General features: G+C 39.6%; 1 protein-coding gene across 1 annotated transcript; it reads right to left on the reverse strand.

The window, feature by feature from the left end:
* Nucleotides 1-1,111: 1,111 nt before the first annotated feature.
* Nucleotides 1,112-11,396, reverse strand: LOC122662500 (protein EARLY-RESPONSIVE TO DEHYDRATION 7, chloroplastic). The gene is made up of 4 exons (XM_043858154.1): nt 10,254-11,396; nt 9,951-10,117; nt 1,740-1,824; nt 1,112-1,454 (listed from the first exon to the last, which is right to left on the reverse strand). The coding sequence occupies exons 1-4, from the start codon at nt 11,258-11,260 to the stop codon at nt 1,265-1,267; spliced, it is 1,449 nt and encodes a 482-aa protein (XP_043714089.1). The 5' UTR covers nt 11,261-11,396; the 3' UTR covers nt 1,112-1,264.
* Between the last annotated feature and the right edge of the window lie 11,261 nt (nt 11,397-22,657).

A 22,657-nucleotide genomic window follows, 5' to 3' on the forward strand; every position in this document is an offset into this window, starting at 1 on the left:
GATACCTCTATGGAGTGTGTAATGGTCCCTTTTTTTCCCACCTCTTTTCTTGTCATTCGCAATCTAAAAAATGTAGCCAAAGTAGCAACTTTTCTGAATTCTGCTTACCAACAAAAATTAATACAGTTTCCTCTCTACTTCTCATCTGAAATGGTAGTTGATTTCATCCTCTTATCCTGCAAATAATTAAGTTTATGTGCTTTCAGAATTTCAGCTCTTGATCAAAGTTTTTGAATTATTTCAAACTATGTTTCCAGGATTTCAGATCTTGGAAGTTCTTCGATTATTACAAATAAAAAAATGCTTGAAGAACATTTAAGAAGGTGTCCATCACATTTGTATGATGGTTATCAAATTATCCAATTCAAGAGCCTAATTAAGCTATTACATGATGATGTAATTATCCAGCAAGTGATATCTATTCCGGATTTTGTATGGATTAACACTTATCAAGCAAGTGTTATCTATTTCAATTAATTCCAGATCAACCGATTCTGATCCGATTCGACCAAAATCCACAATCCGATGCCAGTTCCTCAAAATCATTACTTATTTTCTACAAAAATAAGCTACTGCCAAGAGAGAATCCCTTTTTTTTTTTTTTCAGATTTAACAAAGGTTTTGCTCTCTGGACACTGACGCTACCTTGTTCCAAGAATGGATAACGATGGCAGCCTGAGCAAACCAAGTTTGAGATATGAGAAATTGAGAATCTCTAACTCTCTAAGCCTTGATTCACCCACTGATCCTGCCGACCTGATTTTCTTTGAGAAGGAACAGGGTAGCAATATAGGTAATTTGGATACCAATCTCATCACAGGATTTGGATTGATTTTGAATTCAATAAATTGAGTCATATTTTTCAGGAAGTGACAAAATGTTAATAACTTATCTCCGTTCGGTAATGTTTCTGTTTTAAAAAACTGGTTCGGAATCAAAAACATTTTTTCCTGTTTCTGGGTTTTTGAAGTAATTGAGAATCAACAAATGTTGTATGGTAATGTGTGTGTTGAGAGAGAGAGAGAGAGAGAGAGAGCAAAGAATATAACAAACAAATAATATAGAGATAGAGCAACCTAACAAGAAGAATATAATATACACAGAACCAGGTACATCTGGTGCGTCTGTAACACTGTTGAGTTTTACTTATACCTAAATGCCTTACGTATCTCCAGCACCCAAAACAAGAGCTTTGGTGTTACATGAAATTATCGGCCAACAAATAACAAAGAGCAGCAGTAACAACAAGAAGCTCTTATCAGTGCTACTTTTTACTTTTAGCCTTCACCTCAGCAGCTGCTGCTTTAGCGGCAGTTTTTGCCAGTGTGGAGGCTTTAACGGCGCTCTTTGGATTGAGTGCCTTGCGTATCTTAAAGACGGCCCAAGCAGTACCTATAGCATGCCCAGCAGCATCAAACCCTTCATGGGTTGCCTCAGCGGCTTCCTCTCCATACCTGCCACCCACATGAATCAGCGATGCATATCCTTAACAGAAATGTAACAAATCGAGGACACAAATGCGTTGAAACCAAGCCATTACAGTTCTGAGGTCACTTTCTATCATAACTTGACAACACAGTGCAGTACTCGGTACAGTTTCATGTATTTCCAACAAAACCCATATAAAGATATACTAAAAAAAATTCAGAAGTTTCAGCTTTTACGATAAGCAAATTCCTTGCCAATATGAAATTTTCCAGCAAGAGTAGAATTACATAAAAGCATCATTTCTAATATACCTCTGCGAAACAAGCCCAGTTGTCACAACTGAGGACGTAGACATCACATTCTTTCCAGCTACTTCAACAGCATCACATACCCTATCTGCAATGCCACAAATGAGCAGTTAATTATCTCCTGATGCATGAAGCAATTAAATATCTGCAACTAAGGAACCACCAAGAGAGTTTAGTGTAGGATAGGCAGATGAGATGAGGGTCAAGACGATGTTCTGTGTAAGCAAACATGGGGTTCAATGATCGCATGAAAGTCATCTGTTGTAAAAACACTAATCATTCACAAAGTTCACGTGAAACTAGCAAGAAGGTTCCAACAACTACAACCATTGATGCTATGTATTGATGACACCCAAAATTTCTCATTCATTCAAGGTTGTTCTTGCCTGCATGAATACTAACATAAGCCTAGAAGTAACAACTTGGAAACCATTAGTAATCACATTAAAGTTCACAAATGATTAAGCGGGGAACAACTAAGGATCCTAGAGGAGGGTCTTGAAATTCATTGGCCCAATTCAGACAGAAAAGCTTTAATTCAATTACAAAACCCAGGAAATGAGTTTTCATGCAAGGCCACCCATAAGAACGGGCAAATGCATCGAAGTTGCAGCAAAGAGAAAGGGAAGGATACAGGTATAGCCCCAGAATCCAAAACCTGTTTATGCATGATGTCTACCAAGAACATCTGGCTTGTAAAATTGCAACTTAGAAATAAAAGGAACACCTGTTCCAAGGATCCAATAGAAAATACCAGGTTTCAATAGACACCAAAGCCTTTACTGTCACCTCTTACCGCCAATTGAACATTAGAAAAGGCCCCACTACATGATTTCTGCAGGTAATTTATCAAAAAGCTGAAAGGGTTTTTTGCAAGTTCAAAAGAAGAACGTGGAACATTTAAAACATAAAATAGAAGAGAGAAATAAATTGTGAGACAAGTGGCAGGTGCTGCTGCCTTGCCTGCCGATGTTAGTATTTAGATTTCCTGCAGCCCTGATACAGACTAAGTGATGTAGAAGAGCCAAGCTTACAGATTTCTAGGGCTGAACAAAAGTAAAACAGTGGAGGGGAAAGGGTAAGGGCAGATTGGGATCTAAATGAAGAGAAGAAATTAGGGAAAAGATAAGAAAAAATTGAACAGTATGAGTGACTTCAGAGGGGGAGAGAGAGAGACCATAAAATATACAATCAACGCCCATGTTCTGCTAGAGGGCAGCAACCAAAAAAAAAAACCTAGAAACAACTAAATCCTTTGCAAACTGATACTGCATCGTCATGGAAGCAATGAAGTTGATGCAGATAACCTAGGACCTTGTCTCATTGGGCTGCAGCCAACTCGAGGGAACAAAACCTGAATTGTAACCTGCCTAACCTGAACTGACATCTGCTTTTTAACGAAATCCACCCTAACCCAATCACATTCTGCTTTTTAATGAAAACCATCGTAACACACCTGATTGTTTTACCCACAACTATAACACCTTTCCATCACAACCAAATTCATGTACAGTAGGAATCTTTGATAACCCCAGATTCCATCCCTAAAACCTTGCAAACAAACCCTAAATTTCACAACTTTACCCTTAGGGTGCCATACATGTGAGAAAACCATAGACTATCCTGCATCTCGTAGTTTCTGCAATTAAGCGTCAAAAAGCTCTGAAAAACAGACATGATCATCCAAAGGTTACCCATGCAAAACAGTCAGACTGATGTGGAACCTGGGTCAAAATACCCTATTCGGTTTGCTTATAGGCCCACCCAATCAATTAAATCCAAATACAAGGAAACACTGGCAAATTGGTAAATAATCTGAAGTAATGAGGAGGGAGTGGCAGAATTGTAAATAACTAGATAAATTAAAGAGCTACTTGGGAGATAGGACAGAAGGGGAATTAATATTTATTTGGTAGGGGTAAAGTAGGAAGCAATTGCAAGGAATGGACTAACTTGAATTAATAGGAAAACGGGGGTACTAAAAAAAAGGGCGTAACCACTGCACGAGGCTCATGCCACTGCGGGGTCCGGGGAGGGTCATAATGTAACACAGACTTGCCCCTGCTTTCACAGAGAGCCTGTTTCCAGACTCGAACCTGTGACCACTTGGTCACAATGGAGCAACCTTACCGTTGCACCAAGGCCCCGCCCTCACAGGGGTACTAAGGGGAATAAAATAAAATAGCATTTAAAATATACTCACAATTGAAGAATCATCTTCAACCTTTGGAACCAGAGGAGCCATGGTATCGCACAAGAGGAGAACTCGAGTTGCAGTTCTCAAACAGCTCGGAATCTCCAGATTTATTGTCGCCTAGGCCTGTTGGATTGATCCAAACTACCACAGTTCTAGGAATCAAGTGGTACTTGGATTACAGATTTCTGAACAGTTCTAGGAATCAAGTGGTTCTTAAATTACAGATTTCTGAACAGTTCTAGGAATCAAGTGGTACTTAGAATACAGATTTCTGAAATTTGGAACCAGTGGTAGCACCTCTTGCTTTCGATTGATGAAACTCCACCAATTGGAACTTAACCAAGCTGGAACTGCGAGGATCGATTTCTGATTCAAAACCCTACCGAATGCAAGCAAACTTACCACCGGTAATCAACTGCAGAATTAGAATAAATTCTCTGAAACCTGGCTTGGCGGTACTTGCAGATGTGGGTCTGCAACTAACTTGGTATCTCACATATAATGGAAGCATTGGAGAGTGGTACCCAAGATTATGGGTCACCAGCAGTAGCTTCACCTTAAATCACAATCACAAGACAAAAGGGATCCTATTGAAGGAATTTCAGCAAGCCCTGTTCTGGTTGTTTACTGCTGGTATGATGAACAGTAATCAAGGAAATAAAATAGAAGGGCAATGATGGTGAGTAAGGAATAAGAAGAGAGAGAGAGAGTAAAGAGGGAAAAAAACACTGCCAGTCACAGATGCAGATAAAGCTACACAACCAAGTCTAAATTTTCATTCCAAAACTCTCAATAATCCAATCGTTGGGTACAACCAAGTATTTAAAAGGAAATCAACTCCTAATCCTAATCCTATCTTGAAACTGAAATAGTGGTTGACTCCAACTCTATCATAAAAGAAGACAAATTCAATTACAACTCAATTCCTACCTTCCTAGGACATTAAAAAAATAAGAAAATAAAAAATTATAGGAAAATTTACGTCTACCACCCCTTGGAATTTAAAAAATTACATCTGTACCCGAGTACTAACTCTCTTAGTTTTGGAAGGAAATGACCCCACCCCTGTCAACGTTCATATCCTTACCTGGAGCGACAAGGGTTGGGACTTTCCAACGCCATCAACCTTACATTGTTGCGCCGGCAACCACAGAGAGATACACCTCTTGCTCCAGAGAGATACAGAGATTGTAAAATAAAACCTTGAAACTCAAAATAAACAAATGAATTATAGACGAAACCCATTACCCAACACAGAGAACCACTAAAAAGGGAAATAATTGCAAAGAAAGAACAATCCAACTTTTGAAATTTCAGGGGAAAACACCCCCCCCCCCCCCGAATTTTACCCTTCAATCTGCCTTTCTCTCTTTCACACTCCTCCCCTTGCAGTATTCCCTTACCACACTTTTTAACCCTCAAACTGTCCCTTTTTTTCTCCCCTGAAATTTCCAAGACTCTGAATCAGATCTATGAATTCATCACTTGCAGAGGGTTTGTCATCACTATAATCATCACTTTTTTATTCATGGGTGATCACTTAAAAAAGGAAGATCTCATTTCCCCCATCCAATCCTCCCACCAATTTCCTGTAACTTTCCCACGGACAGTGTAGTTCTCAAATTTCACTTAATTAGTTTTATGTGAAGTGTAGGTATATTTTGGGTCTGTAGATCTTGATTTCTTCTTGGTCCTTTTGTCAGATCTAGGCAGAGCTGTCGCTAGATTGCATGATTTTATTTTCAAGATCTAATTTTTGTGTATAAAAGCTTGTTGAATCGAGGCTTGGGAGGTTCCAGTTCTTTTCAAGATCTTATTTCTGTTGTATACCAGCTTGTTGAAGACTTGGGAGGTTCCAGGCTCCAGCTATTGAACCTTAGTCTTCCACTATTTTTCTTGTTTATTTGTTAGGGTTTTAGGTTTACAAAGCTCAGTAGTCTATGTCCTCTGCCGGAGCTAACTCTTGGAGCTACGTAATCTGCATCGATTTTTCCTTCATCATCTTTGGGTGTTAAAGGATGACTTATTTCCCTGAAGAGGTTGTAGACCATGTGTTGACTTCCTCATGTCACACCGTGACCAGAATGCTGTCTCTTTTGTCTGCAAGGTTTGGTATCGATTGAGTGAGAGAGGAGGGTCAACGCAGCAGAGTGAGGAGATCGGCGAAGATAGCCGTAGAGGGAGAAGCAGCAGAAGGGGTCTTCAAGGGCTACTCCAGCAACAGCAAGGGACTCTGGCAGCCAGAGGAAGGAGTGAGAGAATAGAGAGAAACCAGCAGGTTAGGGCTTCAAACAAATGGTGGTAAATATGTATAAACACCTTCATTAAGGTATTATGGGCATTTAGTTAAAATTTGGCGATGACATCATCACTTAACTGTTCTCATCTAACGGTAGGGGTACATTTGTAAGAATCTTTCAAAATACAGGTGAAGTTTATGAAATAGATGAAATCCCAGGGGTGGCAGACGTAATTGTTTGAAACCCCAGGGTGGTAGACGTAAATTTCCCAAAATTATAAAACAATTCCTATTTAACCCAACGTCTAGCTGCATCACAGACTCATTGATTATAGCATCGATTTGGTATTTAATTGAACAAATTCTTTTCCTCGACTCATATGGGCATGGAGATAAAACAAAATCTAAACCTTAATTGTATCGAAGGATGTATGCTAACTTAGAACATCAGATCCCCCTGGGAGGGTCAGAGTGGCCATAATAGTGATTCCAGACACATTTGTGTGCACATAAATGGTTATCTACTTGGGAAAACCATTTCCAGGAATCATTTTCTCACAAGTACCACATCGATTTCCGAGTCTTGAAACACATACTTAAAAAAATTACAACTTCTCTATGATAACATTATTAAATTTCACTTAGGTAAGAGAAGGTAAAATCCAGTAAAATAATAAGAATGTGGTATTCATGTCCTATGTTTGGAAAGAACGATGGTTAACAATGCAGTTATTGATGGAAAGAACAACGGTGTTCACATTGGAGATGCTGAAAAAGAAGACAATATAAACACTTGACATTCATGTCCTATGTTTGCCCTAACAGCTGAGGAGAATGTGAACAACAAAACTGAAGAATCCAAGGAGAGTTTGAAGTGATGGAGGTAGAGGACACAACAGAAGAAGATTCTATGGACACGACAACCAAGTACACATCTGTTATTGAGGTTAAGCGCATACAGTTTGTCATTCCACTAGCAGACTTAGAAGAACGGACTCCTCACCTTCAAGATTACATTCGTAAATTCAAGGAAATGCCAGAGTATGCGTATGGGCTCAAGATCATCCCTAGACTTACTAAAACTTGTGGGTGAGTTATTTTGAAATGAGGGGAGCTGATGCAGTACCTAGCTAACAATTTACTTCCTAGACAGGCCCACACTTAGGCCCATATTCTGCAATATTTCAAGCCCATTGAGCCAGCATATTTGGGCCATCTTCTGTCAGCAATTAAGGCTTATATTCAAGTCAAAATTCTGCCCATATATCAGGAGATCGACTAGCAGCTCTTCAAGGGATATTCTTTCAGATCTGGTGGGGCCCATAAGGCCTAGCATGGAGATAATTCTGGAATTGGTTGCTGACTTGCATGGGGAGGAAACCAGTAGCAATCTTTTGATTTATTTACTTGCTATTCCATTTACAAGACATTAATTAGATTTCAGTTACCAGATTTTATTTAGTTTCTAATTTGAGTCAATTAGGTACTACCCAGTTTCAGTTATTTTTTTCTTTATTTACTTGACTTAATGTACAAGGCAGCCCACACCATGCATGGGACTACCTCTTAGCATCTTTCCATTCTTGTAACAGTTGTTTTATTATTTAATAAGAGGAGGGGGGCTGGACATGGGAACAATTTGTGTAAAAAAAAGAAAAGAAAAAGGAAAGCTATGCTTTTGCTGAGTGAGTTAGTGGCTCGGAGAGAGGCTTAGGTTTCAGTGGGAGGGCCGACCACCTATCCCCATCTTCTCTATTTTCTGTTTATTGTTATCTTATCTTATTTTCTGTGTTATCCTCCACATCTTAGACACATTTGAAACCCAGTTATTTGCTGCTGGAGTAGTTGTTGGTTCCTAGAAGATTTTCCGGTTACTGTTACATCACAATCTAGTTGGAGAAACAAGAATATATCCTGCAGCACCTGTTGTTGGAGTTCTCCTGCTGATACCTTCAAATCCAAGTAATTGCAGATTCAGTCATTAGTTGCAGCCCATCTTTTAGTGTTATAACTTATAATACCCCATCCTGACGTAGATAACAGGTCCATGGGTAGCCACAGGAACATGCCCCAAAACCAGCCCAGTGTGTTGTGGGATTCAACTACTGTGGGAGGCAGCCTGGTTTGATAATGTGGCAGGTTTTTGTTGGTTCGATGGAGCATCTCAAAGGCAGTCCAGTCTAGAATATTGACTTGCGTGGAAGACAATATTTACTTTCTATTTTAGCTACCTTCTGTTTTTAATTATTTCTATTTCCATGTAATAGCTAGATATAGTTTCTAATTTCAAATTTAGAAAGTAGGCTTAGCTTTTATTTAGAAGTTTCGATTTCAGTCATTTGTTTTAGTTTCAATTTTCTGTTTGGTTTCTATTTTGTAATCCTTCCCAATAGCCAAAAGGGGAGTTCCTATTTTTTAACCATGATTTAGTTGTAAATAATAAATAAACGCAAGAGCCTGTATTGATCGGCTACCGATTTTAAATTTTAAACAAAAAATGGAATGTTGCTCTGTGCAATGGCTGTGAGAGACAGGCGGTGAGAGGCCGTGGGTGAGAGACCCATCCCTATTCCTTCTTCTTCCCCATCTTATCTATTTTTCTGTTTCGTTCTTACTTTCTATTTTATTGTTCTGTGAGTTAATCTATATTTGAGATACAATCGAAGCTTCATTGTTGCTGCTGGTTAGAAGATCTATAAGCTGGAAACTATTACTGATTTGTTCATCATTCAACTAGGGATCATTGTTACTGGACTCTACTGCTGATATATCATCAACCCTACTGTAGAGTGGTTCTTAGTTGAACTACTTCTGCATTAGATCCATAAGCCTTCCTTTGACAGAAAATGATCTGATGGCTAATTTGGTAGTTGCTGTGAGTTACTATTTTGTGATGCATACTTTCTAATTCTGAACTACTGATATTTCTCAGCATCCAACTGTTAGTTTGGGCTGAGCTTTTGAAGAGCAGCACATTCCTAGGAGACTTACACTCGATGGGAGTCTCAGATCCATCTGAGTGCCCAAGTTACTAATTCTGTTGATTTTTGGTTTCCTGAAGAATTCTGTGCGCTAACAGTCATATGATAGACCAGGGTCCAGGGATGAGTTATGTTGTCTTCTTAGGTGATCAGATTCCATCCTTGAGTATTGTTACAGACCATCAAGAGTCCTAAATATTGGAAACAAATTGCTGTTTAAGTGCTGTAACTTACTGGTTTTTATAAAAGTGATCCTGCTGTGGAATTAATTCCTAGTTGTCTAATGGGAATTGGCTCTACATTATATTCATGCATTGCCATCAAATAAAGAAATATGTGATTCAAAAATCAGCTTGGAGTGAATTAACACACAACTCACATTACCATTAATATTATAACGAGAGGTATAGGACTCAAAAGTAGACTCTTGCCATGGACATGATGAGCACAGAAGACGATATACAAAGAGACTCGATAAAAATTTATAGAAACCAGAAGAAGAACAGCAGAATTAATAGATCAACAGAAGATAAAAAGGCAAGGCATACACAAAAAAGTGAGCATAAATAAGACCTTGCCATGGACATAAGCACAAAAGACAATATACAAAGAGAGACCATAAAAAGCAGGATTAATAGATCAACAGACAATAAAAAGGCAAGGGATTCGCACAAAATGTGGGCAAAAATAAAAGATACGAGTTACCACAGGCCAGAGGTATGAGCAATGATATTAATTGAGCCTCAAACATTCCACCATTAGTTAATTAATGAACGATGATGGGAAGAATGACATACTAAATCCATCAAGGGAAGCAAGGACGATTTCCCCCGGCAAGAGACTGAAAAATTTCTTGCCGGCTTTTGAATTTACGATACTGCTAGCAAAGAAACCAGAAACCTTCACCACCCCAGAAAGAACGCCAGTTGCCACTTTCTCAGACATCTTGGTCATCCTCTTAACCCTGCAGTGATCATCATTCCACACTTATTCTAAAATCATAAAACAAGAGGGAGGGGAAAAACAAAAGAGAAGATACGGGAAAACCATTGAAAGTCTCAAACTAAGAAACATGAAGAGTAACCCATAAAACTCCGAACCTTTTGATCCTCTTCAGAGTTTGAGGACTGATCTCCTCTTTGGTACCGGGTCCCATCCTTTTCTTTAGAACTTCATTCCCCCACTTCAATCTATCGACAGTAACATCACCGCACCAGAGAATCCCCCTGATTACCTGCCCAGAACCAGCAGCAATCCCCTTGGCAATACACCCACTGTAATCCTCCACATTGGGAGCCAACGTCGTCCAGTAAGCCGCAGATCTCTCCTCCATCATCTCCTTTTTCTTCTCTGATTTCAAGTCTGACGGAGCCATCTCCTTCGCCATTGATCCATCCAAGACTTCCGAATGGGCTTTACCCGACACCTTCTGCAAGGAGAAGGCACTATAACGTTCCAAAATTCCATCCAGCTCCTTAAGCAAGCTCTCCTGCCCCTTGGACGCAATTGTCAGACCATAATTCAACAAATTCTCCGATTCATCGTTCCCATGGTTTTCATCCTCTCCTGAATCTGATCCATCTCCCGTCGGAACACGAAGGGAGAAGAAGTAATGGGATTCGTCAAGCTTGACGGCAGGCTCGTCCTTGGCCAGAGGCCACTGGATCTCATCACCAATACGGGCAAGAACAGCCACAACATTCTCACCCTGCCGAAGACGAACGATTGTCAACTCACCGTGAGCGAGTTCGACGCTGTACTGTTTGTCGATGAGATGGACAATGGCGCCTGGAACCTTGATGAGAACCTCTTCCACCGAATCGATTGGGGCGGAAGGGGCTTGAGACTTTGGGTTCTTACCATCTTCATCGATGTCTGGAAAAAGATTTTCGGCGAGGTCTGTAATATCCAACGAAGGATAGAGGGAAGAAGTAGAAGAAGAATAGGGTTTCGGGTCCTTCGTCGGCACCGACGTATCCACCGTCGGATACATAGAAGAAGAAGATTTGGAGTTAGATGATAGGAAGGGAGAAGTAGCTTCTGGATTTGATTCGATGACTTGGGGATATAGAGAACTATGGTTTTGAGGGTTCTTCGAAGAAGCCATTTAACTAATTTACAGAAGCGAGAGGCAAAGAGCGCTACTTAAGGCTCAGAAGAAATGAAGAAACTTCAGATCGAAGGAAGACGAAGAAGTTGTCGGCTGGGGATCTCGTGGCTCAAAGCTGCTACGTGGCTAGAAAAGGCAGATGCCGCGTAGGTTTAACGGTAAAATCTTTCTCTTTTCCTTTTCTTTTCCTTTTCTTTTTCTTTTTCTTTTTCTTTTTCATTTTAAACAAGAAACTATGGCCAAGCAATTACGTAGAGGGACCCACTTCGGAGCTCCAGATAAGACACGTAAACCACGTGGAATGAGGAAGACCGAGGCCAATGAGAATCATCGAACCTTGACTTTTTTAAATCGAGGGCCGAATACTGGTCCAATCCGTCGGATTGGAATCTATGTGACAATTAATAACCCATTATTACCTTTGTTTCGACGTTAATTAATGTCTTTCTATTTTCGTTAATTAATACCTTATCCGTTGAGCCGAGAAAGATATGAACCATGGCGTCTAGAAAGAACTAGAAAGAGCTGTTTACCAATAATAATAATAAGGGAACGCGTTCTTTGTCGGGAGTGCAGAGGTCATATGCGCGGCAACCAATGGGAGCGTACACGATATAATCTCAGGGGTGGGATTTTTGTTTTTCATGGGGGATGGGGTGGTCATTTCACCCCTCCACTATGTCTGGTTGTGACAAACACCCCAAAGAACATTTTTCCTAATAATATTGAGAAAAGTTCTCTATGGAGGACTATACTGCCATTGCCCCCATGAAAATTGGAAATCTCACCCTCATGATGCCAATGCGTCTTTTTCCATTGACCCTGTACATGCACAGGGGCCATGCTCTCCCATAGAGAACACTGACCACCCCACCCCCATGAAAGGTGTTCATGATTGCCTTATTGATGCCATTGTGTTCACTCACATTGGCCTCGTACACGCACAAGGGCACGCTCCATCATAAAAAACTCTTACCCTAATAATAATAAGGAGCGTTGTTCTCTGTGCCACAGCGCAAGCTGCGCCTAAGCACATGAGGGTGGGTGCAATGATTACCCTACCCCCTGAGTAGCAGGCTCATGTGCCTGGTCGTAGCCTACGCTGCGGCACAAAGAACATTCTCCCATAACTAATAATAATAAGGGTAAGAGTTCTTTTGGGGGGGGGGGGAGCATAGCTCTTATGTGTGTAGGAGCCAATGAGAGCCCACAAGGGCATCATAAGAGACGGGATTTTTGCCAGTCATTGGGGATGGAGCGGTCATTTCGTCCCCCTATGTTTGGACATCGACGGTACACTCTCTTCATAGAAAACTTTTCTCCTAAGAAAAAGAGCTACAATTGTGCCGCTCAACAAAAACGGTGTGGTCCAAGGTCTTTGTCCAAGAGATCAATCTGTCGCTTTAGTTAAAACACGATCCACAAAAAAACCTTTGTTTGGTATGACATGTTTAATACGGCTCCAAATTTGAATAAAACAAAAAGAAAAATAAAAAAGTCAAACATTTCAAAAAATAATTTAAAAATATAAGAGTGAAACGAGTTTTAAACATTTATAGACTTCAGATTGAAAAATGTTGTACGACAAAAAACAACGTTTTAAATGTGTTTTAACAAATTATGATCCAATCAAATTTCAATTTGACTCATGGCTGCAACTAAAGAAAAAACTTATAAAACGAACTTAGTTAGGTTTGGATGTGAAGAAAAGAAAATAAAAAATTCAAAAAAATTGAATGTGAATAGAAAGATAAGAGTCATAAGACACATACATCAAGCATAAATTAATTATCACGATTTTTATTTCATTATGTTTTTCTTTCTTTTCTTTTTCTGGGCATCTTGGCATCTTGGCATCTAAACATAGCCTTAAACCCCATTTCTTGAGATTTTGTCAATCATTTGGCTACTCTAGAGCTCCAAACTTGGGGAGAGCGTTCGTTTTTGGCCCTTAACAGCATTCTTAGACTGCAAGTCAACAAAAAATGTCAAATGTAACAAATATAGAGAGGAATTTTTTGGATTTAGATGATATTCTATGCAACCCAAAACTCGTTTTTTATTCCTATGAAATTTTCATATAAATGTGAATCTGTATTTGTTTCTTGGGAGAATGTTCTCTGTGCTGGGAGCACAGACTGCACCCAGACACATGGGGATGGACGCAATAACCACCCTGTCCCCCTAAGTGGCACAGAGAACATGGGCCCTTATTTCTTTTTGTAAAAAATCTCCTCATTTACAACCAATGTCTTTGTGTCGAATTTGATATATGTGTTGACTAGATTCTTGATCCATAGGCTGATTTTTGTAATTTTTTAAAAATAATTTTTATTTTTTGTAAATTTTAAATTGCTTTTTACGGTTTTTGGACCAATTTATAGGTTGAGCGACAAAATTGGATATTTTGAGATGGCCCATTCTGATAAGTTTTGTTGGAAGGTTCAAATACCTGACACATGAGTACATGACAAGAATAATGGGCCCAATTTTCGTAGATGGTTAGACCCGAAGTCCTTTGCCTGTATGTCTTAAGCCCAAATATAATTCACCAAGTGGGTTAATAAAAACAGCTTTGGAAATCTAAGGCTACGAGAGGGTACATGTACAAGTAAACATGTTGAAAATGTAAGAATACATGGTATACATGGGTAGATATCTGATTGAATTTGAGTATGAAATTTAAAATGTGACTAATCGATAACTAACAGTCGGTCAGCCAAAATCAATAATTCTTGTGGCTCAAAAAGTGGACCTCCGATAAAATTGTTAAGACGGACCATTTAAATAAATGGGCAAGAGATCGTTGTTTAATCGTGTAGCGCCTATACTAGCGTAGGGCTAATGAGAGACTGAGATTGCATGTGCAAGAGCATCAACATTGATGCGATTTTTTTTCATGGGAGCAAGATGGTACTTTCACGCGCTTTTGTGTCAGGGCATAGGAGCCACACAATCAAGTAGTATTCCTTTTCCCTAAACATTATCGTAGAATTGAACATATGTATTCCTGGGTAGAGGGTTCTCTAAGCAAGTGACATAGGGGAGCACACCAATGAAGTGTGAGGTACTCAAGAACAGTAGTGCATGGTACACGGTCATACTTGAAACCGTTAGATGCATATAAAACCCCTTTTAAAATATATAAAATAAAATATAAAAAAAAACCCCAAATTGAGAAAATGATCTAATGCTACCCATCCAACGCCATTGTTTTCTCAATGTATGCAGCTCATCCAACGTAGGGGTGTCAATGCATCGGTTCGGTTTGGTTTGGGTTTGGGTTTTTTGGTTTCGGTGTGACTTTTATAGAAACCGAAACCAATCCAATAAGAAATGTTTGGTTTCGATACGGTTTGATTTTGTATCGGTTTCGATTTATGATAACAGGTTGATATCGGTTTGATACCGGTTTTATATAACTACTAAGGTTCGGTTTGGTTATTGTGCTTCTGTATCTAATACTTTTACAGACAAAATGAGGCCAAGTTCATATCCCATCGGACCCATCTCCCTTAAGCTAAGACTGACCTAAAAAATAATTAATCAAAGATGACATCTTCATTAAAATATATAACACAGGCTCATATCAAGTATCAACTAAACTGAATCTTATCCAGAGTATATATTAATTTCTTACAAGGTAGTGAGGTACCTTAAAAGTTATTAATTTGTTTAGTATATTGAAATGAGTTCTTTACCTTCAATGGCTGGCAACTGGGGCCGCAAAGAGCAAAGTGCAGATACGGTTTTCCTTCTCTCTCAACTTTCAGGGCCAAATGGTGCAAGTTGTGCAACAAACAAATTCAGAAATCAAAGGGGAAAATCGAAAACCTAAAAGAACTCAATGGGAACAACTGAACAAGTTTAAGAGGATGACCTGAGTGTGCCTATGTCGTGATTGTCGAGAGCCTGTGCCGCCGTTGCCGGTGCCACTGAGAGTTGAGGATGAGGTCCGGTGTCTCTGCTGCTAAGGCGCTGAGAGAGAAAGTGAAAGAGTCGAAAGAGATGAGGTCGTCTGGTCTTGAGGCTTGAGTGCCGGCGGCGCTGAGACTATGAGAGTGAAAGGGAAAGAGTGAAAAACGAAAAAGATTGAGAGTCGAATAGTGTCTTAGGGCATTTAGATTTTAGATTTTTAGGGTATTTAGGTTTTTAGTACCGGATCGATTCGGTTCGGGTTCAATTGGTCGGGTTCACCGATGCACCGTTGGGCTAGCCCCAACCGAACCGAAACCAAATGCTCCCCAAGTCCACCAACCGAACCCGATTCAATAAGAGATCGATCCGATGTGGTCCGGGCTCGTTCGGATCGATTTTATCGGTTTGGGTTGGGTATTGACACCCCTAATCCAACGGTAGGGTAGTGAGACTTGCTTTGTTTGCTTTGTTTGAAATTTCAACTCCCCATCCATCTCTCTCTCTCTCTCTCACATTACATACTGTTTGGTCGGTTTTGGGCATACACATCATGTCTCTATAAAAGAGACATCTATTTGCTCAAGAGCGTTCCTAGCACTTGAATTGAAATCTTTTTATTCAATCCTATTGTTCCCAGTTGGCATTGAGAGGGGGTGAATCAGGGTCACTAAAAACCACTCAAACAATTATCAACACAGTTGGCTTTCACACAGATTGCTCCTACACAGGTAGCACTACTCAATTGGCACTGCTAAATCTCACACTACTGCCCGAAGCTAATACACATAAGGCTGCCAAGAGTTATATATTGTCCACTACTGTCCCTCATGGACTGGCACTGTCACTGTCACACAATCGTGTGACACACCTTTCCTACCACAGGCATGCATACAATTTTGTGGCAATGACTACACGGTGTATACACCCATCCTGCAGACAAACACTCCAATATACAATGCAGACATATACAATCACAACATAACATATACGTGTTTCGACAAGTTACATACATGTATGGAATAAAGGTCACACTAACCTCAGCACTTACTCAATAATGGTCTTCAACTGCAATCAACAGTTCAGGTCCTACACCTACTTAAACTCCTGGTATACAAAAACAAGGGCAATCTACCTCAACAGTGTTTCTGTTAAAGCTATGACACAAGCCACCTTGCTTGCTTCAACCTCTGATCAATACAGATGCAAGGGTGTTACCCTCAATAATACCCAGCACCCACTGGTTATCCAAAAATAGATTTTGGACTAATAACAATACCCTACAATGAAACCCCTTCTAGTCTAGGTATTTGATAGTCAACAACCTAGAACTAGCACATGTAATGAATATAGAAATACAATGACAAGTCTAATGATAGATATTCTCACAACCATGCACTATCTCTGATTCCTGATATCTGGAGAAGCTCTGAATGGACTGTGCAACTTCACAAGAGATGCCCTGGCAATGGGGATCTCTTCTTCTTCTTCTCTCTTCTTTTGTAGACTTGTGAAGGCTTTCAGAGACTTCAACAATGGCATACAGATCTTCTCTTTCTCTTCCTTCCTTTGTATTTTCACAAACACCTTGACTGCACACATAACAGTTTCTTTCTCTTCTTTCTTTTTCTTTCTCCCTTCTTCTTTCTTCTTCTTTTTCCTTCTTTCTTCTTTCTATTTTTCTTTCCTTCTCTTTTTCGCTTTTCTTGGTTACCACCAGTGTATCTTGCTGCCTTTAATTTCTAGTAGCTTTCCAGACCTCTAATGGAAGCCAAGAATGAGTGCAAAGGAGTAGCAGATGAACCTTCAAAGCATAGGACTTCTAAGAGCTTCAACTCAATTTTTTGATCACCTGTTCAATTATCATGTATGTTTTGTCTTTTACATAGTGTAGAGGTCAGAAAAATGAGAAAAACCTAATTTGAATCACCTCAAACGGAGGTGTGTAGAGAAAGTTATCGCACTTTGAAGTTGAGCAATGAAAATGCTCCAAAGAGAATATTCCCTAGAATATTTCGCTGTGTATAGTACATCGAGCTATATGGAATCAGGGTGTACTACAGTGTATCCCAGACCATAGTAATAAGTTGTGCAACCTCTACGAAGTCGTTACCTAGAATCTTTAGAAGTGTATATTATAAGATCCGTGCAAGAGCGGAACATCCAAGTACGACCTCTGAAAAGTTTACTTGACACGTTTCGTTCTCCCATTGGTCTGATCCATTTTAATAAATATTGACCGTAGGATATACATTTGAAGTTTTGGTAGATACCAACCCTTAGATCAGAATATCCCATTGGAATATATGTAATGCACTTAGATTCATCCTTATCCTGTCAAATGGCATCATCTCTGCGGGCCTTGCTTCCATGTAAGATGATATACTAAATTTCTCTGTGTCATGTAATCATATCAAAATAAAGGGAATCAACCAACGCCTCACGCAGTCACGCTACACTGGCGATACACCATAAGGCCCACATATGACAACTTTATCATGTATATTGTAGTGTACCGAATCCGATGCACACAACCAATGAAAAACCAGCAGATAGAATCTCAATCGTCAACCTACTTTGCACTATCGCATGCTCCATTATTGACCTCAGATTTAGAATTTCCGTACATGGCTATATCTAAACTGTCCAGTGCTTGACAGTATACCATATTTCAGTGCTCGCAGCCAACTAGAACACCCAAAATGGTATCTGGGACATCTCTCTCTCGTTCGATCGAACTTTTGGATGCGGATTGTCGCATCGCACTCCTAACGGTGAGTAAGGGTGTCAAAATCAAACCGAAACCGAAAACCGAACCCAAAACTGGACTAAGCCGAACCGAATTAATTCGGTTTGATTTCGGTTCTAGTATATGGTATTCTAATTCAGTTCGGTTCGATTTCGGTTTCATGCCAAGACCCGTCGGTTTGAACCGAAACCAAACCGAATAAACCACTTAATCCAAATCCATATATCTTTCAAATTTTTTGGTAACCATATCTAACCAAATGACTTTAAATATTCCACTTTCCTATGTTTTCATTGTTTTTTTGGTAACTATCCAACGAAATGAAATTTATATGCCACTTTTCATAGGGGAAAATAAAAAACTCAATGAATTTTGTTTGTACTTTTAGTAACCATCTAACCTAATGACTTTTCATATTCCACTTTCCAGGTTTTCTCTATTTATCTTTCTCAGTTTCCCTTTTCAACTCTTCAACTTCAATTCTCAAGTGTGCAACCGAATTAGAATCGTAACCCGAAACCGAATTGAAACCGGATTTAGAAATCGAATTAGAACCGTAACCAAACCGAACCGAGCAAGTTCGGATTCGGTGGGTGGTCCTAGAACCGACTCGGTTTTTGGTTCGATTTTGGGTCACACCCTCAAGTCATGAAACATAACCGAATACCCGAAACCGAACCATTTGACACCCTTAACGGTGAGAACTATCACTTCACATATCCAAAACCAATCAAATGTTTCAGAATTCATCTCAGAATTCCAAAAACTGTCCCATTTAACTTCTTTTCAGTGCGATCATACAGAAACAACAATATCTTCATCATTGGGGACCAAAACAATACAGCTGCAGTTGTGTTGGAAAGACTACTTGATGCTCTACGTTTCTCATGCAGAATTCTCTGCCCAATTCTTCCATAAGACCCTCCGAAAATGCCGACGAACCTGTTGCCAGTGCATGATCCTATGAAACTAGCATTTCAAATATACATGGCCTTCACCTGCTGCTCCTATACGCTACCCAATGTTGTAAAACAGTAAGATTTACTGTTACACAATTCCGTAAGTTCCACCACAATGCCCAGAGCTGATAAAATGACCAAAATGCCCTTGTCAATGCCAAATGCTCTAATTGACTGTTTGTCTTCCCAAACACCTCCAGGACATATGTAAAGACAGAATACACTGTAATGGGCTATTTTGGACTGCCACGTGCTGTCGGATATGCCCTCATGCTTCTGAAACACTGCCCAACTGCCAAGTCATATACTTGCCATTCTAACTCTGCCAACTGGCCAATATCCATTGCCACATCATTTGTGCCACATATATATTGTCCATCTCAGCCTGTGAACACTACCATATCACTGCCATGTCATATTGCACACTGTACATGTATTGGCATGCCTGTAAATGATAGAATTGCCCTTGGATGACTCCCAACCACTATGTTACCTCTGTGTACACTGTCAAAACCCTATAACACTTTCATTGCCACTGTGAACACTATAAGAACTAATGGGGATGTTGTGACATTGTCCAATCACTACTTGCATTGCCAGAAGTCTGCTAACTCATCCAGAATGATCATGTATTGTACTAACCTCTATGACTGCCTTGACTGCCATTGTACATTGCCTCTATCATTGTACTACACCAAGATGCACTATGTTGACAACAACAACACACATGCACTGTGTTAACAACAATGACAACCAACACGCAGACACTGCCATTTGCACTGTGTGTTCAACAAATCCATTGGAACTAATGGACACACCCATTTCATGAGGTATCTTGAAGGGGTGTATATTGCTTTATAAATAGAGGGAGTGAGTGCCTTCAAATGCTAATGTACAAATTCTCTCTCTCTCTCTCTCTCTCTTTTATTACATACTATTGGGTCGATTTTGGGCATACACAGAATGTCTCCTTAAAAGAGACATATCTATTTGCTCAAGTGCATTCCAAGCAATATAGATTTCATTTCTGTTAATGGATTTTTCTTCCACACACCCCCGCCATAAAAATAAAAATGAAAACATAACATGGCAGAGAGTAGTTGCAGAGACCTCATGGATGAAGAAGAAAATTCTTTAAAACCCTAAAATGCGGCACTTGGACAGTCTCCCATTTCCCTCGCTTCACAAATCTATCATCTCCTGCTCTCCTCTTTAAATGTTCTTGTTACCTCCTAACCATATCCCAAGTCCCAGCCTCAAGCCCCTTGTTCTTTACCTACCTTTTTTTTCAATTTTTCATTTTGGATTCTTTCATTTTTTGAAATAGAAAATAAAAATCAAAGCTAGCTTGTTGGGTAATTGTAGTATAATTCCTTACAAATAATTGAAACAACACGAATTACAATACAATAGATTAAGCAGTAGAAACTAGGCTTGACCTTTGGCTGAAATGAGAAGACCAAAGCTTGGATTTGATGTAGAACCACACCTGCAATAACTTGAACAAGCTTGAGGTTGAGTTACACTTGTGGTGCTGCCTTTAAGGTAATTGATGCCTCCTACTGCCAAGGAGTGTTCTGCACCACTACCCCAAGATAAAACAACCTCCAACTAGAAGATGAAGCAGTCCTTCTAGTCCCTTGAAGGAGTCAAGAGCTTCAACACAACAACCCTCTAACACACTTAGAAGAAAAAGAGAGAGAGAGAGAGAGAGAATAATACTCTTAGTGATTGCTAAGTATGGGCATGAACATGTATCCAAAGATATCTCTTACAAAATAATTGGTTGGGTTTATATAGGCCCAAGACCAATCCTTGCACTCCTTTGGAATTTTCAAGAATAATCATCCACTTATGACCAAATTGAAGAATAAGATTTATGGACATGAATATGGACATGAATTGGAGGTTAATTCCAAATTCATGGTCATTCCCCACTTGACCTTAAAATTCATTCATTCTCCACTAAGACCATAAAAGCCTTAAAACCCCATAAGGGGTCAATCTCCACTAAGGACCATAAAAGCCTTAATACCACATAAAGGGAGAGACATCACCTATGACCATGAATTGAGAAATCAATCTCATTCAATATCCTTGACCCACCTTTCCACTCATGATAGTGACCATGAATAGACTTTAAGGTACCCATAGAATGTTACAATCTTTGGAATTACTTCTTTTGATCACATGGGTCCCACACCATAACAAAGCAATCAAAATATTTTGAAACTTAAAATAAAATAAAATATATATTAAATATATTTAAATCTAACAATCCCCCACAAGTTTCAAAACGACACGAGACACACATGCTATGACTGAATTAGACACTATAGGACACATCATTGTAGGTGTCTTTCGAACTTGAACCTACACTAGGTCTAATGAACCGCGCTACAGAGTAGAGGTGGAGTCAGACTCCTTGAACCTTTTCTCATTGGTGTAGCTAACCGTCCCATCAACCATATCCCATAGGTCGACTCTTGCGCTACCCATCATAAAATCACTTTGGACTTTTGAACCGGCCATATCCCTTATCTTTAACTCGTGAATGGTTTAGAGAACTCGCCTATAAGTTCTCATCGGCGGTGGCCACACCCCCTATATTCACTTAGGTTAGTCACTGGTGTGCACCACAACTGACACACCCCCACATTTCCTAGGATTAGACTAATTAAGAGTTTTATCGCTCAACCTCTTTCTTTGTGGTAGTACTACTTTCACCATCTACAGGTTGGAATGAATATTTATACAAGTAGTAGTACAAAATCGGTCAACCAGTGATTTCGTTTGTACCCCTTGAACCTAATTCAGGCATTTAACCTCTTCACATAGGTAGGGTGTCCATCACATGACCTATGGATTAGGCATTAACCCCATTCCTGTAGATGCACTAAACAAAGTTCTTGACAGACATAGGCTTTGTGAACATGTCAGCTTGGTTACTTTCTGACTTCACATAATCGACAGCTATCATTCCTTCATCTATGTACTGTCTCACAAGATTGTGTCTGAGACGTATGTGCCTCCTTTTACCATTGTATATCCGGTTCTTGGCTAGATGTATAGCCGTTTGGTTATCACAATGTAGTGATACCGATGGCGTCAATTTTTGCCACAATGGAATACCCGTCATTAAGTTTCTAAGCCATTCGACTTCCATTCCTGCCTTTTCCAAGGCTATGAACTCTGCTTCCATGGTAGAGCCTGTCCCACAAGATTGCTTTGTGGACTTCCATGAGATTGCACCGCCTGCTAGTGTAAACACATAACCACTAGTAGCTAAGGACTCGTTTGTATCCGAAATCTAATTTGCATCACAATATCCTTCCAAAACTGCTGGTTTACCACTATAGTGTAAATTATAGTTTATAGTGCCTTTTAGGTACCTTAATAACCTATCAACCGCGCTCTAATGTTCCTTACTTGGATTATGAGTATGTTGACTCAACTTTCCTACCGCAAGGGCAATATCTGGACGCGTACAATTCATTAGATATGTGACCGAGCCAATAATTTGAGCATATCTTTTTTTATTCACTGGTTCACCTAGGTTCCTTTTCAAGTGACACCCCATATCAAAAGGTGTTTTAACCGCTGAAACTTCATGGTACCCATACTTTTTAAGTATGTTTTCTGTATAACGGGCTTGGGATAATGAAATATGATTTCCTTGCTTGGTGATTTTGATCCCAAGGATCATATCAACCTCTCCTAAGTCTTTTGTGTCGAAACTAGACATCAAAAGTTTCTTAGCTTGATTAACCA

Source organism: Telopea speciosissima, chromosome 5, assembly GCF_018873765.1.
Source record: "Telopea speciosissima isolate NSW1024214 ecotype Mountain lineage chromosome 5, Tspe_v1, whole genome shotgun sequence".
NCBI lineage: Eukaryota > Viridiplantae > Streptophyta > Magnoliopsida > Proteales > Proteaceae > Telopea > Telopea speciosissima.

What these genes read in the sequence shown, in the direction of transcription:
- LOC122662500 (XM_043858154.1), bottom strand. Translation starts at nt 11,260, where the DNA reads ATGGCTTCTTCGAAGAACCCTCAAAACCATAGTTCTCTATATCCCCAA. An exon ending in ACTCTGAAGAGGATCAAAAG is followed by an intron (nt 10,118 to 10,253) that starts GTTCGGAGTTTT and finishes TGATCACTGCAG; the next exon opens with GGTTAAGAGGATGACCAAGA. An exon ending in ACTGGGCTTGTTTCGCAGAG is followed by an intron (nt 1,455 to 1,739) that starts GTATATTAGAAA and finishes TGTGGGTGGCAG; the next exon opens with GTATGGAGAGGAAGCCGCTG.